General features: G+C 41.9%; 4 protein-coding genes across 4 annotated transcripts; 1 reads left to right on the top strand and 3 right to left on the bottom strand.

The window, feature by feature from the left end:
• Positions 1-1,293: 1,293 nt before the first annotated feature.
• On the bottom strand, positions 1,294-4,079 carry LOC6735297 (ubiquitin-associated domain-containing protein 1). The gene is made up of 6 exons (XM_002082221.4): positions 3,562-4,079; positions 3,416-3,427; positions 2,861-3,350; positions 2,470-2,805; positions 2,110-2,413; positions 1,294-2,046 (listed from the first exon to the last, which is right to left on the bottom strand). Exons 1-6 carry the CDS (start codon positions 3,954-3,956, stop codon positions 1,898-1,900), a joined length of 1,686 nt encoding a protein of 561 aa, XP_002082257.2. The 5' UTR covers positions 3,957-4,079; the 3' UTR covers positions 1,294-1,897.
• A 703-nt stretch (positions 4,080-4,782) lies between these two features.
• On the top strand, positions 4,783-10,708 carry LOC6735296 (poly(A) polymerase beta). Its single transcript, XM_016181516.3, is given in 9 exon segments — positions 4,783-5,387; positions 6,149-6,271; positions 6,338-7,096; positions 7,160-7,356; positions 7,415-7,996; positions 8,057-8,329; positions 8,393-9,098; positions 9,963-10,082; positions 10,146-10,708. Coding segments are annotated over 6 exon segments (2,484 nt in total). The 5' UTR covers positions 4,783-5,387; positions 6,149-6,271; positions 6,338-6,375; the 3' UTR covers positions 9,968-10,082; positions 10,146-10,708.
• Positions 10,709-10,955: 247 nt separating this feature from the next.
• Positions 10,956-12,194, bottom strand: LOC6735295. The gene is made up of 2 exons (XM_002082219.4): positions 12,034-12,194; positions 10,956-11,980 (listed from the first exon to the last, which is right to left on the bottom strand). Exons 1-2 carry the CDS (start codon positions 12,085-12,087, stop codon positions 11,084-11,086), a joined length of 951 nt encoding a protein of 316 aa, XP_002082255.1. The 5' UTR covers positions 12,088-12,194; the 3' UTR covers positions 10,956-11,083.
• Positions 12,195-14,966: 2,772 nt separating this feature from the next.
• On the bottom strand, positions 14,967-16,916 carry LOC6735286. Its single transcript, XM_002082218.4, has 4 exons — positions 16,762-16,916; positions 15,799-15,959; positions 15,545-15,717; positions 14,967-15,461 (listed from the first exon to the last, which is right to left on the bottom strand). The coding sequence occupies exons 1-4, from the start codon at positions 16,766-16,768 to the stop codon at positions 15,041-15,043; spliced, it is 762 nt and encodes a 253-aa protein (XP_002082254.1). The 5' UTR covers positions 16,769-16,916; the 3' UTR covers positions 14,967-15,040.
• Between the last annotated feature and the right edge of the window lie 475 nt (positions 16,917-17,391).

Below are 17,391 nucleotides of genomic sequence, written 5' to 3'. Positions count from 1 at the left end.
TGTCAATGCATTTCGTCTTTTGATAAAAGATAATATCAAAAACTCATTTGCCCTGGCCACTTTTAGGAGCAATCACCAAACGTGCACCCGAAAAAAATGGGGTATCTATTTTCCATCGGAGTTTTAAGATATAACTTTAAACCCACGAGATGATACTGATTTCATGTTTCATACCTTTGTCAAACTTACTTAGCTATCACAGATGGCTAATTTTTAAACCTATAGGAGCTATTTTTTCGTCGATGTATAGAATTTTTCTCGGTGCATTAACAGAGACCGCTTTGCAGGGGTCCAGATGATTTATTATAGTATATTTCCATCCTCGCCCGCTGCATGCGTCATCAATTTTTAGAGATAGATTTGCATGGCAATCGCCAAGGGCCATTAGGCGAAGCTTGCAGATACTTTGTACGCATCCGCTGGGCTTTGCTTTTGTTGCAGATGCAACATGCAACCACAAACATTTAATAAAAACACGAGCTGACCATAAATAATTTGCTCTTTGCCCACATTTATATCCCAAACAACCAAAATATTGCGCGCAAATATTAATTAAAAGTCACCAGATAGGAAAAGTTTATTCATGGATACACAACCACTGCAACAACCACTTAATAAACGCGCTTAACATAAATTAAAATGTATCCAACTATTTTCCCCATCCAGGCTGAAAACAATGAATTATATGTGGAAAAAAGAGTGCAACAATTGAATAGAATAGTTTTGGTTCACTGTTTTTGTTTACTCTCATGTTGCAGCTGGAATAATGAAATGAAAAATGTGCGGCCGCATGGAAAATTAATTGTAATTGTACATTAAAAGCGCAATAGCAAAATAATTCAGCAGAGATCCAAATTGCTCTGCCAACAAAGCAATTCCATTTGTACAAATTACTAGAAAGACTAATGGAAAATGTTTAGCTTTACATATGCTCTAAATTGCGAATGAGTACCCACCAACTTATCACTGATGATTCATTTTGGTTAAAAGTGTCTGTAAATATTACTCATACGCCGTGGTGAACTCAAAGGAGCTTGAGTCATGCGTTGTTAACTTATCTAGTTGCTATAAACACAAAGAATCCCCCAAATTTGGGAACTACTGGCTAACTGTTGGCTTAAGAAGAAGTCCAAGAATAAACACAAAATAACTATTAGCTAGACGAGGACGACTGTCATTGAAAACCTTATTCAACAATCGTGCATCAAACAATTTAATCTTACGAACTATATAAAAAGTTACAACTTACACCTTAGTACCGACACAATCTGGAAAAAAAAGAAACGTTAATTGTTTGGTTTTGTATCAAAAACTAATTGATTTATTTGCATTTTGTTAAAACTATGCAAATTTGAATATTTGGTTTACAAAATAATACTTTGAGTTCAAGTTGATGGTTTGACAACCTGGGATTACAACGCACTGAAATCACCACAAGTACGATCGCTTATAAACTGATGGGATGTTTCTGTGGGATGTAGTATGTGACATTTTCTAAATGTAGTGCGAGATTCGGCTGAAGATGAGCTAGCAAACTAGATGAATAGAGTTATTATTGTTTAACCTAATACAATTGTAGGATGAAGGCCTGGCTAGATCTAGTTACAATTTATATTTATGTATATATGTATATGTATAAAATGCAATTCGTACTGATCGGTAAGCGTTTGTAGAGTGCAGACGCGTGCTCTTGGCGAAGCGATTGCATCTTTGGCTTTGTGCAGTTTACACTTATGGTTTTTGGCTACAAAAATACTCTTTACATATGGGCACATACACAATGTATAATTAGAGCCCCAAAATGGACCAAGCTACAGCCATGCACTTCGGGTGTGTGTATGTATATGTATAAATATAATTTGGTTAATCTCATAGTAAAGCCACTTAGCGGCATCTTTCACCAGCGGTTCGTATAGAACTGATTGATGCCAAGCACATGCTTCTCCTCATGGTACTTTTGCAGGATATGTGTGATGACCGAGGTTGTGTCGTTGTCGCCACGCCACACGCGTATCGCATGTTCGTTTTCCAGGATGCCAAGAAATGCTGTAAACGTATATGCAATTAGTTTCGATTTCAACTGTTTCTATCTAAATCAGATGGACCTACCCAAAAAAGTCTTTGGATTGCTTAGGGTCATCTGGACTTGTGGCATTTCCAGGATCACCTTTAGGATGGGCGAATCGGGCGCCAAGCCTTCACGCAGTTCAATAACGCTACCCGATCGATTGTCGCACAACCATTCGCACGCGGACGCCTTGTTGTTGCCAGTTTTCTTCAGCGCCGCGAGCACTGCCGTCTCCTCGAAGCCCATTTCTGTAAGCGATTCCACAATCTCATCGCTGGGAGGTGAATCCCGGTGGCTGTAGATTCGTACAATCTCAATCAAGGCAGCAGTGTTTTCAATGGTTTCCTTTAAAAGAAAACGGCTGTCATGTAATCATAAGCGATGATTTAATTACTACTTACATTATTGGTGACAATCGTGGAGGGTGAGATGGAAGATAGACTGTGCTGCATGTTCATGCCCGGCGGCTCCTGTGGGTTTTCCTCGTTTTGGTTCTGTATTAGCCACTCCATCGTGGTCGAGTATATGCCATTGTGTGCTTTCAAGGCAAATGCGGCTAGCTCCCGCTTGAAGCCCATGTCCACGAGGCATTGCAGCGTATCCGCTTGCTGATTTCGGCGATTGATCAAACGTTGCTTTAGCATAGCTATCAGGCGTGGAGCATAGGGCCCAGCTCCTATAACCGCCGCAGAAGCTTGAGCCAAAGAGATCAAAACCTTTCGCACATCGTATTGGATCTGGAAACGGAATAGTATTAGAATAATCAAAGAAGTAGCCAAGGATTGTACTCACATTCGACTGCTGAAAGATTTCATTAATATCGATGGTGGGCAGCTGGTTGCAATTGATGGGCACGTATCGGGTGGCGCTCTCCACCAGCTGCTCATTTGGGCCAGGAACCTCACGAATCCGGGAAACAGTCTGCGGCAGAGTATTGCGTCGGGGTGACAGTATAAAAGTTTCATTGTTGCGAACTTTTAGCTGGGCCAGCGTGTCGCCCTCGTTAAGCTCGCCGCCGAAATATTCCGCCCGGTAGAGACGGTATCGCGGATTAAGATGCCGCACATCTGGGGCAAATAGCTGGATGGAGTCGGGATCGTCGCTCAGTTCCAGAATCACCTCACTCTTCAGCTCGTTTAGGCGTTTATTAACGTCCGTTTTAAAGATAAGAACCCGAGAGCTGGGGCAGATCACCCGCACCAGGATAGATTCACCTGGCCTGCTGGCATCGTCTGCCTCACCAGAAGTAGAGCTACCTGGTCGATTTGTATGGGCTGATTTCCTAAATGATTTCCAAAAAGAATGGGCTTAATTGATAGGAAGCATAATATCTCTAGCATTACTAACCTGAGAAACAAACTGCGCAGTTTTTGCATAGTTTGTTTTAGTTGGATGGGTAGTGATAAACCAACGGAGAATTTCGAAAGACAAATATTTGTTTCGTGTGAGCACTTTGTAAAACTTGAGCATATTCGTTCGGTTTGATAACTTACGCATTAGCCTGCTGTTGGTGAGTGGGCGTTGGCGAGTCCTGTGGCACCGCCTTCTGATGCTCTGCACGTTCCTCTCGTCGCTGCAGCTGTAGCTCCAGGTGAATGCGACGTCGGCGAGCGGGCGATGGAGTCCTTAGGACGCAACTGCCCCCGCCCACAAGAGGCCGCGAATTGGAAGCGGATATCCCGCCATCCGTCTGCGTTTCAGACTCCGCCGTGTGGACATTCAAAGAGGATCCGCTCAGGCTCTCCGCATCGCTGGCGTCTGTCCGCTGGCTGTGGCTATGACTGCTGCTCCGAGGGCTTTCGTCAGCCGGAGAACCACCGCTGCGCTTGCTACGCGCCAACCACTTGGCCCGTTTCTCGTTGAACTTCTCCCGCATCCAGGGTATCATCTTGGGTCTGCAGCTAGGTGTTTGTTACATTTTGTGGCACTTTTCTATGGCTATTTTGCATATTTCTCGCAAGTAAACAGAATCGATGCGTTATTGCAAAAAAAACGATTTTTATTTTTGTAAAGTCGATAGCAAACAGCTGTTTGATGGAGCTGCCAGATAGGCAATATCCACGGGGAATACCCTTAATGTTTATAACGGTTATTTTAACACGAAATACTATTTTAAAATATGTTGTGGATGAACTTTAAATTTAAAACACGATATGTACATATATAAAGAACACTCTTTTTTTACTTTACTGTATTTAATATTATTTACAAGAATATATTAGCAGAAAGACAGCATTGATTTTTTAAAAACCATTAGTGATACAATCTAAATGTCTTAATGGTAAATTGGTACCTGGTAAGACCCGTCATATAAAACCCAAACTTACTTAAAATCCCCGTTTGAAATGGGTTTTCAATTACAGGTAAGAAAATTGGGTTTTGAATTTACCTACACTAAAGGTGCAAAAATGTGACATCTGCCGCAGATTTCAAATAAGCAGATGGTCAGATTAGGACCCAACTGTAAAAGAACCGATCGTAAATCCAATTGCCCTCAGCTTATTTTACTTAAGGCGGTTCGCGTGCAGATGGTTCTCACTTTAATTAGTTGCGAAACTAATCTGCAAGATATTGATGAAATAAAATGGTGTTCATACACGGTATACTTAAAGCCAATTTGATATAATTCATGTTTTAAGATTCTTAAAAATGCCCATTCACAATAGGCATACGTAAGCAGAGAGCATGAAAATGTTCCCATCCCTAGCTACTCCCATTGGCACATCTCTATGCGCCGCAAGAAACGATAACGATTGCCACAAGCATCCAATCGATTGCCACACATTTTAATTATTGCTAGAACGCGCAGGGGCCTAAAAGTTAGTAAAATATGTTTGCCGCCCACTAAACGCCACAGCGTCGATCCCGTCGTGTTATCAGTTTGCCCCCGTCGCCTCCGGAACGAAGCAAAAGTGGGCGGAAAGTGTTTGTGTTTGCGTTTTGGCAAGTACTGGCATTTTTATATCGGTGTGTGCGTGTGCGTCACGTAGCATAAAACGCGAGAGTTTCTGTCCGTTAAGCAGAAGTGGAAGGAGGTGGAACGGGAACGGAAAAAGAAACGAAAAAAGATGTGTGAAGAGTGCGGCAAAAAAGCGAAGAAGACGAACGTGCGAAAAGAGTAAAAGCCGGAGCGACAACAGCACATGAATGGGATACACTCTCCTGCCAAAAGTTCTAACAAACATACATACATATGCACCACTCACGAATGCAGCGGAGAAACAGCACGACACGCCACACACACACACCCTCAGATATTGTTTGAAGCGGCGGCACAGGAACAACAAAAACAGGCCAAGAATCTGAAGAATAAGCGCAGGTAAGCAAAAACAAGCAGAGAAAACTTTTCCCCTCGTGTGTGTATGTATACGGCGCGTGCCTGTGTGTGGGTGTGCGTGAGAGTACCGTTTACCTGTGTGGGCGGATTGTCGTTTGTCGAGAGGGGGGTGGTGCAGGCGCATAAATATTCGCTTTCTTTGTTTATGTTTGTCATTGTCACAATTATTCAGCTACAAGCAACAACTACGGCAACCCACTCCTACCGCGATTTTATCTGCCAATTTCTTTTACGCATTTGTTTATATGCCCAAAAGGCTATCCAGCGAACCAGTGTGCCCAGCTGCTGTGCGAAATTCATTGTTATGTTTTTTGTATATAACGGCGCTATCAGAAATATCTTATCGCACATTACAATTTGCATTTACTCAGCGCGAAAGTAAATTGTAATTGTCAATCAACTGTTTTGCTACACAGTAAGAAAAAGGTAATTTCAATTTTGAAGTAACTGCTGTATATATGTAGCCCTTATCACGTGATGAATGTGTATCCCACAAATATTTAGTTCAAATATTAGGTTATTCACTTTTTAAAAAACCGCGTCGTCATCAGTTTTGGAAATGCCGTACTTTAATTCTCACTTTAAGAAACCCAAATATTTCGCAATCTTTGAGATTATCACAATCCGAACCAAATAACCTATTCAATTTCAATACGAAATTCCTTACAAATTTTGAAACCAAACCTTAAAGTAAGGTAATGTAAAAGTAACCTTCATACTAAATGTATTCTTTTCTTTTCCAGCATTTTATTAAGCGCAGTTTCTTAAACAGAGCCACAAGAGGAGGTGTCGCATATATATGATTCCATTTTGTCTTCTTGGAGAGTAAACTTAAATATAATACCACATATTTTAAGCCTAGATAGGTGAGTAAATCGAATATAGCGATTCCTAAAGGATAAGCTAATATCCGTTTAATTTCCAATTTACAGGACATAACTTTAAGCTGAGACGAAAGCAGACAGACAGCATGTGGAATTCCGAACCAACACATCGCCAGCACCATCAGCACAATGGAAATTCTACCTCGGGCGGACCGCCCGCCAAGCAACTGGGCATGACCTCGGCTATCAGTCTGGCCGAGCCGCGGCCTGAGGATCTCCAGCGCACTGATGAGCTCCGTGGCTCACTGGAGCCGTACAACGTCTTTGAGAGCCAGGACGAGCTGAACCACCGTATGGAGATCCTGGCCAAGCTCAACACACTGGTCAAGCAGTGGGTCAAGGAGATCTCTGTCAGCAAGAATATGCCAGAGTCAGCCGCCGAGAAGCTTGGCGGCAAGATCTACACATTCGGCTCGTATCGATTGGGTGTCCATCACAAGGGTGCCGATATAGATGCCTTATGTGTTGCTCCGCGGAATATTGAGCGCACCGACTACTTTCAGAGCTTCTTTGAGGTGCTCAAGAAGCAGCCAGAGGTAACAGAGTGCCGCTCGGTGGAAGAGGCCTTTGTGCCCGTCATCAAAATGAACTTTGATGGCATCGAAATCGATTTGCTGTTTGCCCGTCTGTCCCTAAAAGAAATACCCGATGACTTTGATCTACGGGATGATAACTTACTGCGGAATCTGGATCACCGTTCGGTGCGCAGTCTCAACGGCTGCCGTGTGACGGACGAGATCCTGGCCCTGGTGCCCAATATTGAAAATTTTCGCCTGGCACTGCGCACTATCAAATTGTGGGCAAAGAGTAAGTGTTAAGATATAAAATTCTTTTAAATTCAATTCTAATTGTTCTCATATCCTCCCTTAGAGCACGGAATCTACTCTAATTCATTGGGTTATTTCGGTGGTGTGACCTGGGCCATGTTGGTGGCCAGAACCTGCCAGCTGTATCCCAACGCTGCAGCTGCCACACTGGTGCATAAGTTTTTCTTGGTCTTTTCGCGCTGGAAGTGGCCTAACCCAGTGCTGCTCAAGCACCCGGACAACGTTAATCTAAGATTTCAAGTAAGTCAGAAAAACTTATCCTAATAGTCAGGTTCTCTAATAGATTTTCCTATTCTAGGTCTGGGATCCGCGAGTCAATGCCTCGGATCGGTATCATCTGATGCCCATTATTACGCCCGCATACCCACAACAGAATTCCACATTTAATGTGTCCGAATCCACCAAGAAGGTCATATTGACCGAGTTCAATCGCGGCATGAACATCACGGATGAAATCATGCTCGGTCGCATTCCGTGGGAGCGTTTGTTTGAGGCGCCTAGCTTTTTCTACAGATACCGCCACTTTATCGTGTTGTTAGTCAACTCGCAGACGGCTGACGATCATTTAGAGTGGTGCGGCCTTGTTGAGTCAAAGGTGCGTCTGCTAATTGGCAACTTGGAGCGAAATCCCCATATTGCACTGGCCCATGTCAATCCCAAGTGTTTTGAGTTTAAGAAGGGCCAAAGTGCCAACAACTCACAAAACAATAGTGGAAATGAAGACGACCTGAAGCAGTCTCAGGGTAACCAGTCTGCTGTGACATCGGCACCCTTCTGCTCCATGTGGTTTATAGGCTTGGAATTCGAGCGATCGGAGAACCTTAACGTGGACCTCACCGAGAGCATACAAAACTTTACGGAGCATGTGATGATGCACGGCGTAAGTAAAAAACATAAACTAATGTATATTCAGTTGCTTATTATTTATTTAATCTTGCAGGTTAACATCAAAATGCTTAAGGAAGGTATGACCATTGATGCCCGCCATGTGAAGCGCAAGCAGCTGTCGCTTTATTTAGACTCTGACTTCCTAAAGCGTGAGCGCAAGTCAATGGAAAGTCACAATAATTTTAATAACACGCTATTGGCCAACCGCAAACGACTTTCTACGGAACTGGCCCAATCGCAGGATCCACTGCCCCCAGGCCAGCAGCCATCAAGTGGAAATCGCGGTCGGGATAGCGGAGCCAAGATACAGAGACTCAGCGATTCGGTTAGTGGAATAAAAAGATATAAATGTAGAACGTATTAATTAGTCGAATCTTTATATGTTTAGCTGACAGAGGAGAACTCGAATGCCTCCAGCGATATGGGGGCAGGGACGCCCACCACGCCCACAACGGCGCAATTAAGTGCACCAAGCTTTAAGACCTCTGGCAAGAACGGCTCCGAGTTGGACGTTGTGGAGCAGGAACCGTCACAGCCTCACAACAATGGCAATGCCAACAGCAACACAACCACAACGGAGGTGGCATGTTCGTGACAACCGCCAACGCTACATCCGCATCCGCCACATCAGCAGCCACCGCCAGCGCCGCCACAGCCACCAGCTCACCATCATCATCATCAGAAGTTCCGAAAGAACAACAACGCGGCTGCGGCAGCCGCCTCTAACAGCATTTTCAACCAACGCTCGATTCTGCATGCCGCTTCCAGTCTATCGGCTGCTCTAAGCATTACCGGACATAAGCGCAAGCAGCAAACGGCAACATCAACAACCATGATCAGTAGCAGCAACATTGCTCACAGCAACTACACCCAGCATAGCACCCACAACAACAACGGCGGTGGCGGCGGCAGCCACTACAACAAAACGTACTACATTGATGATGATGACGAGGACAACAATCAACCACTTTTGACACCTAACAACCAAACACAACAGCAACAAAAAGCGGTCAGAATAACAGCTACATCGGCGTCACCAGCAACATCGGTTCCAGTAGCTACGAGTGCCGCACCACCGGCACCGACAATTTCTTGTAAGTTGCCTAAATGTTTATCCTTGTTATCGTACTCTCATTCATTTTCCCCAACTTCCTTTGACACGAGACTGTTTCTGTACTCTTAAGTTGCCTATCTACTTACTATTACGTATTCTATAACCAGTATTCCGCCAATGTGGAAACAATCTAACAAAAACATGCCTCTAATGTTTTAAGTTTTAAAAATTCAATTTACCTAGCCCGAGACTAAGCTCAATAAACGATGATGAAAATAAACTTTTTAAAAAAGAAAAAACAGAACATTTTTCGTATTTTTATTTTCCAAATTATCTACAGTGAAATTCGTTTGGTCAAACATTTTAGGCTATAGGACTCTGAAAAAAATTATGAGAAACAAACCTTGCTTGGTTCAATATCCAAGAAGCAATTTCTGAAAAAATAAATGTAAAACAATTATGTACATTTGATTTTATTTCGGTTATTTATTTATATTTCGGTTTGGAAAAATGAGACTAGGCTATCTAGCTTTCCTCAGTTTACTGAATTAAATTAAAGAAATCTTTGCTGAGGTTTGTATTGGGTTTTAATACAAAGAGATATAGATCAAATTAATTTTTAATAGACAAGCTGAGAAAATTGTTTTAGGACAGATATTTCGGTTCTCTCTGATTTTACACATGTTCTCATCTGAAATTATGTGTAAAGTCGAATGTTGAAGGTATTGTTAAAAAGATTTCTTCCTGATTTGATTTTAATTCTTTCCACTTTGGTTGTATAAAACAATGGGAATGTTTTGTTTTCATACTTTTGTTATTTACTTGTAGATTTTTATATTAATGTAAACTACGATTATATATATATTCCAATAACCGTTTTGATGCTTTTATAATGTCTTTGCAGTGTAAAAAGTTATTAAACATACCATTTAAGGATTAGTTATCATAGTTATTATCTCCCTATTGATTTCCTCGGCATTGATGCCTGAACATACATGAAGCCCACAATATTTTATACAAAACGGTGAGACTAATTTTGAATTAATGGCCACTGAAAGTATCTAATTCGGTTTTCCATTCATTGCAGGTTTCTATCATACACCTTCTACAAACATGTGTTAAACATTATTCGTTCAACCAACTAACATCGCCCTATCGTCAAATTGAAATTGGCATTCGGAGATCAACAATCGCCGTTAAGACAAGAAAACATCATGACTTGAGGCGTTTTTTTAGCGGCAGAGAAAGCATTTCTCTAACATTTGTCTTAATAATATTGTTGTACATCTTTTTTACTTCCCCACAGCTGGTTTGAGGAGTGCGTAGAAGAGAGAAGTGTGGAGAGGAGGATGTGGATAAAGATGGATGGATGATTGACAGCATCGGACTGACAAGATCCTGGAGAAGATTCGCTTTGAAAACTACTTACAAACTAAGAAGATTCTTTTTAATTTTTCATCTTGTTTTCAATATTTGTTTTCTTCTTCTTCTAGTTGTACAACGCTGAAAATTTGAAACAATTATGTTCGTTTTTCTAAGAAATGATATCTGAAAAAAGGTAATAACAAAAACATATAAATGAAATGAAGATATTGATTTAATTTTACCAAATAAACCAGAAAAATGAAAGCGAAAGCTAAAAACACCAAAGTATCAATGTTTAACTTATTTATTGGAAATGGGTAATGGATAATATGTTTGGAAAAAAAAATATAAGCAATGAGAAGGTTGGGAACTATTGCCTATTATTAAATTACTATTATATGAACTGCACCAAAAGAATTATGGAAAATTTACTTTTTTGCTAATGATTAATGAAGGATGTTTGTTCCGAAAAAGCTGAAATTCATCGACGTTGTGTATTAAGAAAATAAAATATATTTATATCACCAACCATTAATCAATAAAATTTTTGAATTTACATTTTAATGAAAAGGAAAATCACTTGATATCGTATGAAGATTGATCATGAATTTAACTGGAATTTAAACACATTGAGTGAGTCCAAGACAGATGTGGATGCATTTAGTTAATGGCAAGTTGGTGTTGCGGATACTTGGGGATGAAGTACTCCATGCGCTGGTTGCGTCTAATGGCGCACTCCTGGTACTCCAACCAGTCAGTGTAGGACTCATTGTGGCACTGCTCCGAATCCCCTTTCTCGTAGAGCTGCTGGCGCAGGGAGAAAAAGAAGGGGCGCACTTTCTTCTTTATGCTGTAGACGTGGCGCATCAGCCACTTCTCGACCTTAATCTCGTTGTAGATGGTCGATCTGTTCAAGCAGACTGTGGTCAGATTCTCCATTTTTGGATAGTAATTACGGGGCGGTTTCGGATTCACAGTCATCCGAGGCATTTCATGCCTAGCGACGAAACGGGTGTCAAAGAAATGTTTACCAAAAGTGACGCCCCAAGCATTGTACTCCTTCTCCCCATATTGGTTAGTAACGAATGCTTGAACACTGACGGTCAGTTCTTTGGGTGGTTCACCACCTTTTCCTCCGCCGGCACCTCCTCCAGCTCCTCCTGCCGCTGGTGGAGCTCCATCAGCTGGCGCCGCAGCTTCAGGCGGAGGTGGTTCTTGTGGAGAAGCAAATAGTCGTATACCACTTTTATGGATTTTCTTAGGAGCAGTAGTGCTTCTTCTGGTCACAGTAACTGGTGGCGCATTAGTTTCATTGTAGCCAGTTCTACGGTGATAATTGTCCTGTAGTTTCTTTCCGAACACTCTAAAGCCGTCGGATTTCTGCTGCATTTGGTTATTGGAGGTTCGATCCTCCTTGAAAATATCGAAAGTCGACGTATCTGGTTTGACTTGCCTTGGAGCCCTCTCCACCGGAACATTCTCTGCCGTGACGATCGGAAGTGACTCCAGATCGGGTGTAGCCAGTGGCAAGCCAACGACTCCTTGTACCCATAAAATCTAATGGATAATAATATACATAGGTGGTGCAGTTGGTGGCTCGACGAACTCACGAATATCGATGTTATTGCCAGGAGGAATCCTTGGAGGATTCCGTACCAATGCATAGTTTTCTGTGTGGTCTTATATTGTTTATCCTTTTATAGTGTGATTCAACTATACGAATGTAGAAAATAAGTGTTTTTAACACTAGCCCATAATGACTTTAATTACAAAGAAACTTCGACATTTACGGTGTGTATTATAAATATATATTTTAGCATATAAAAGTTCTTAATATATATATGGGTGTCATTCCATTGAATTTGTACAGTAAAGGAGTTACTACAATTTCAACAGGTGGTTTGTTCAAGAGCCATTAATATCTCAAGGATTTTAAGTATATCATGTACAGTCGCAACCTATACAGTTTAAGGTAGTGAAAATTTCTTGACTGATCCTGCGTGATACCTAGGATTTCGTGGGACGACACGGGGAACACACTTCACGTTAACTACCAAAAGTAACCCGACGGTGATCTGCCATCCCGTGTCCTTTCTGGGCCTAACCTAATTGCAGTTCTGCGAAAATTATGCGCGACACAGCTGCGCGTTTTTCCCCGAAACCGAGTAGCATTAATCCGTTTATGGCCACGGATTAAGTTGCAAAATTTTCACTAAGGTCGTCGCGATCCGGGACGCGAATTCGCGGAACAGCCCCGACCCTTCCAGGTAACAACGCCCGCCACCCACAGGTAGGTGTTTATAGGCCAAGAAAGCGGGTATAAAAGATCTATCCGCTGGCAAGGAAGTCATCAGTTACCAACGCATCTTCAAAGTGTGAGGATCTAGTAGTGCAAAGCAAGTCTTAAAGTTTGGAACAGCAATTATACGACAAACCTTGTTCGGTTTTGCCAATTTCCAAGCCAGCACTGGGTAAAGTTTGTCCTATAATCCCGAAACGACGACCAGCTAATTGTGAACCACCAAAGGTCCCGATCCTGGGATGCATCTTGTGCAGTTATGTTCCAATCTCACATCACTGGGCAAAGTGTGTCTCAAGATCCTGGCCACATCGTCGCTACTTCAAATCAACAATCCAAAAAGCAAGAGTAAGTGATATTGGGCACTCCAGTTTTAAAATTGAATGGCGAATGTCGGTATGGTCTCTTTTTCCAAAGAAAGGTTTCGATCAAGCGAAGTGACTAGACCGAACACTCGTGCTATAATTTTAAAATATTCAACATGCTCAGTGAAGTTGCAAGTGAAACTTCAAATATTCTGTGGCGGTTGCAATTAGTTTCTTTGGTCGTCCAGCCTTAGGTGACTTTTCCGATCATAAAGCTAGACAACCATTGAAGTTCGTTGTGGCATTAGCAGCACCACAAGTCAAGAAATCAAGTTAAGTTATCACCAAATTCATCGGGCCATTCGCTAAAAGGAACGATCGTTGTGATATGAGTTGTTCCCAACATATCACAGTGATTTTCCTTTATATCGCATGTTAAAAGTCCACAATTCATCAAGGAAAATGAAAGCCAAGTTGGCAGCTTACTAAACTTAATCACAGCCTTTAAAGTAGAGGGAATAGTTGCTGTGCTGTAAGTTTATATACCGTATCTATATCACAGTGGCTGTTCTTTTTGTACCTAAAGGCATTTTACATCATTATTTAATTTACTTTTTTTTTTCGCACACGAATAACCATGCCGTTTTTAACCCCAGGGAACTTCTGCTGCTGATATATTATTGAAAAACTCCTATATCACAGTGGCTGTTCTTTTTGGTTGCACGGCCAATTCCAACGATTTGTCATTTGTGGCACGCATTTGTGTCACCTCAGTGCGAAAATTGAAAATTGTACAAAAAGAAGGGAACGGTTGCTGATGATGTAGTTCGAAACTCTCACAATTTATATCACAGTGGCTGTTCTTTTTTGTTTGGCAATCGATCTACGTTCAGTGGTTTGCCAGGACATGAAACAGAAATATTTTCCTTCAACAGACTTTCTGATTGCACAAATTCCTCAAGCTTTGAACATTTGGGAAAAACTGATGAGGCGATGGTTTTCTAGCTTGTGCATCAATTCGTCATTTGTCTGCAGTTTTGTCAATATTTAATTGCACTTTACAATTCATTGCTTTTGTTAAATCATTTTTAGTTGGTGGTGCCACTAGAACATATTTTATTTCTAGTGAATAAATAAAAACTATATCTAGGTGTGTTGAATTTATAAGTTTTGAAGATTAATCCTAAGATTTGCATTTATCTTCATTTGTTGATGAAATTCTAATGGAGTTGAAAAAGAATAAAGAAGTGCGTATTTGTCAGTATAAATTTCAATTTAAAGAACCGTCTTAAGTTTGCACATGCATTTTAAATAGATGCTGATGATATGTGTCCGAAATCGTAAGCCAGGAAGTGTCATGGTAATGTGGGAGTACCACGTGCAAAACTTTCTATCCGGTAACAGCCTGCTGCTCAACCCTTTCCAGGTGAAAGAGCACCTGACTCGCATTTGGAATTTAACGCGTGTGCGGAATGGCCAAAAGTTGGCCAAAACCAACTCTTGGCCCGAGGCGTGGCCAGTTTGCTGCTGGCCAAATGCAAAACAAGCAAACGGCGCAATCCCATTCTGCATTGACATGGCGGCCATGCCATAATGTTCGTTATGGCTGCCAATGGGCAGCAGCCATTGTTGCATTGTGGCCAAGGACGTTGCTGTCTGTGCCACCGTTCCTGTTTCGACTTATGTGGGTTGCTAAATCCTCCAGCTCGACCGGAAGTGGGAATACACAGGGGAGGATGGAGGAAACCGAGTGGCGGAAATGCGATTAAAATGTTCCGTATAGCCACAGCAGGCATCCGCTGTGAGGAAAACAAAGAATAATATTCGTAGAATTAGTGCGCTAAACAAAGATAAAACTTGTCTATAGTTTCCTACGGTGTTATTGTAAATGTATTGCCTTAATTGAATTCGAGCTGAAAACCCAATAAAAACACATTCATTTCAATTGTAATATATACGCTTTTTATTAATTAATATAATATGTATTAAAGCAATATACATGGATATTTAGCTCTATTCTATCTTTGCATTCAGCCGATATAAGTAATTTTCCACGCGTATCTTTTGGCGCAACACTTTCCGCGAATCCCGTTCAATTGTGGCCGTAGTTTGGTTGTGATCGTGGAAAAATCCGCAGTATCTGGCCGGTACGAATTGCTTGATTTTCTGCTGCCGACTGTACCGCTCCGTCACCTGGAGATTGCACTTCTTGATCGCCGCCATCTCGACATGCATGCATTGTCGGCACATGTCCGCGTCATTGCTAAAGTTGTGAAAATAGTCACCCACTGGCTTTTCGCCACATGTCGAGCATTTGACAATGTTTTGGGGACTGCAAAATACTGCTACCGATGGCCAGATGATGCGCTTGGATCCGAAAGCTGTCTCCACGTCCCAGTCCGGATATTTGAGGTGGTGCGTATAGGTTGACGGGCTGGAAAATACAATTGAAAAACGCCCCCAAATGAAAGAGCATTCGATTGCGTTCATTCTTTAAAACCGCTGCAGGATTCTTACCCGGGTGTCACCCATTTTTGTTCCCGCACAATTTGCTTGTTGAAAGTGAAGTAGTATTGAGTTCCTGGAAAATCGGTAGCGTAGGATCCAATTGGGGGATATCCCAGTTCTCGATAGACTGGTAGTCGTGGCATCTTGTTGGCCAAGGCAGAAAATCCTGCCTTTGACGGGTACTGTAATAATACAATGTTTTATTTGCTGCGCTTAAATTATTTCTAACTATTATAATAAATTAAATTTGAAATATATCCTACCTTAAATCCCATTGGTCTGGGTACATCATATGTATTAGGAGCGACCGTCGGAATATTTTTGGTGTAGCTGTCCCTACAGAAGTCTCCGCTCGAGTCCCGATGGATTTTCCTGAGAAATCCGACCGTCGGCCACACTGGAGGATTGACCACATACTCGAAACCTGCAAAAGGGACGTATTTCGATATTAGTGACTTGAATTTTGAAATCGGAAAATCTAGAACCTAAATCATTGCAACCGGCGACAACGAGCCTAGTTTCGGATCGCTGGCGACGCAGTTTTTCGCGCTCCTGGGCATTTGGTCTTTGGGCACGCATATTGGAGGAAAGTCGGTGAAAGACTGAATGTTGTGCCGAAAATACTAAAATTGGCGGACTGTCGAACCGTGACAGCCACCGCAGCACACGCATCGTAGCACGCACCGAGTGCCTTAATGGAATTCGAATATATCCCCCCCATCGATGATGATATAAAATCAATATGTCTAAACCGTCGACGGTACGCTGCGGAATCGGTGTGCGATGTTTGATTTCATTTAGCACATGTCTAGACGACTTTCCGTATTTCGTATTTTTCAATGTTTCAATCTTTTCATTCTATTTCGCTGTTATTCGGCCTGCCTTACTGACTGACTGCCCCCCGAACTTTGACCCAGTTGGGGGATTTTTGTGCGGGTCTAATAGCTTCAATGGGCAAAAGAGGAGATGGGGCATAAAGTGGTTTGTCATTGGTGTCGATAACAGAGGTAGGTAAAAATTGTTTTGCAGTGCTTGATGGCTTTTGGAAAACATTTAAGGAATCTAGCCCTGTAGAGTAAAAGGCTGAAAACAGCACAATTTGCACCATAAGGTTGTTGCTTTCCTGTCACTTAGCAAGCAGACATAAATTAATCACAATCTACATAGAAATCAAACCTTTGAAATTATACAATAAAAAAATCCTGTTGCATTGGATTTCCACTTACCCTCCATTGAAAAAACGTTTAAGGGTACAAATTTAGCTATCAACGGATAGCTATTCTAATTTGGTAACAAACAGGCTCTGCAACAAACTCAATTTAATAGACGGAAATGTCGTTGACAACTGATCGCAGTTCAAATCAAGTTGTAGATATGACGTATTTTTGCTCGCCATAGTTTTAAAAAATTTTCGAAATACCTGACCAAACATTATAGGAAAATGTAGATGAATGTGGCATATCCACACGCAAGGCCTCGAAGTCAGACCATCGCTTTTTAACAATTTCCCAAGCGGTTTATCGGCGGCTTTCCGAGATGGCTGAAACGACAGAATGGCTGCGTGCCATTATTGCCAGTTAACCCCGACGTTGTCATCAGTTTGGGCCATAACCATCGCTTGGCTCGGTGGGTTTTTTTTTGGGCCGGGACCTTAGGTCTTCACAGACTTTTCCAATTTCTCACTTTTGCACCTGCCGGATGGCACACACGCACATGAATGCTAATGCAGCAGCGGCAGCACGCACAAATGCACAACCGCATTGCAACCACAGGAGAAACCCAGGCAGACATCCTGCTGGATGGAGACAGTGGGTAAAATTAATTCGTCGAGGAATGGAAGCACTTTTCAAACCAAA

The sequence above is a fragment of the Drosophila simulans genome, chromosome 2R, assembly GCF_016746395.2.
Source record: "Drosophila simulans strain w501 chromosome 2R, Prin_Dsim_3.1, whole genome shotgun sequence".
Classification (NCBI taxonomy): Eukaryota; Metazoa; Arthropoda; class Insecta; order Diptera; family Drosophilidae; genus Drosophila; species Drosophila simulans.
Note: the sequence above shows the minus strand (reverse complement) of the source record. Positions and strands in the feature narration are given on the sequence as shown.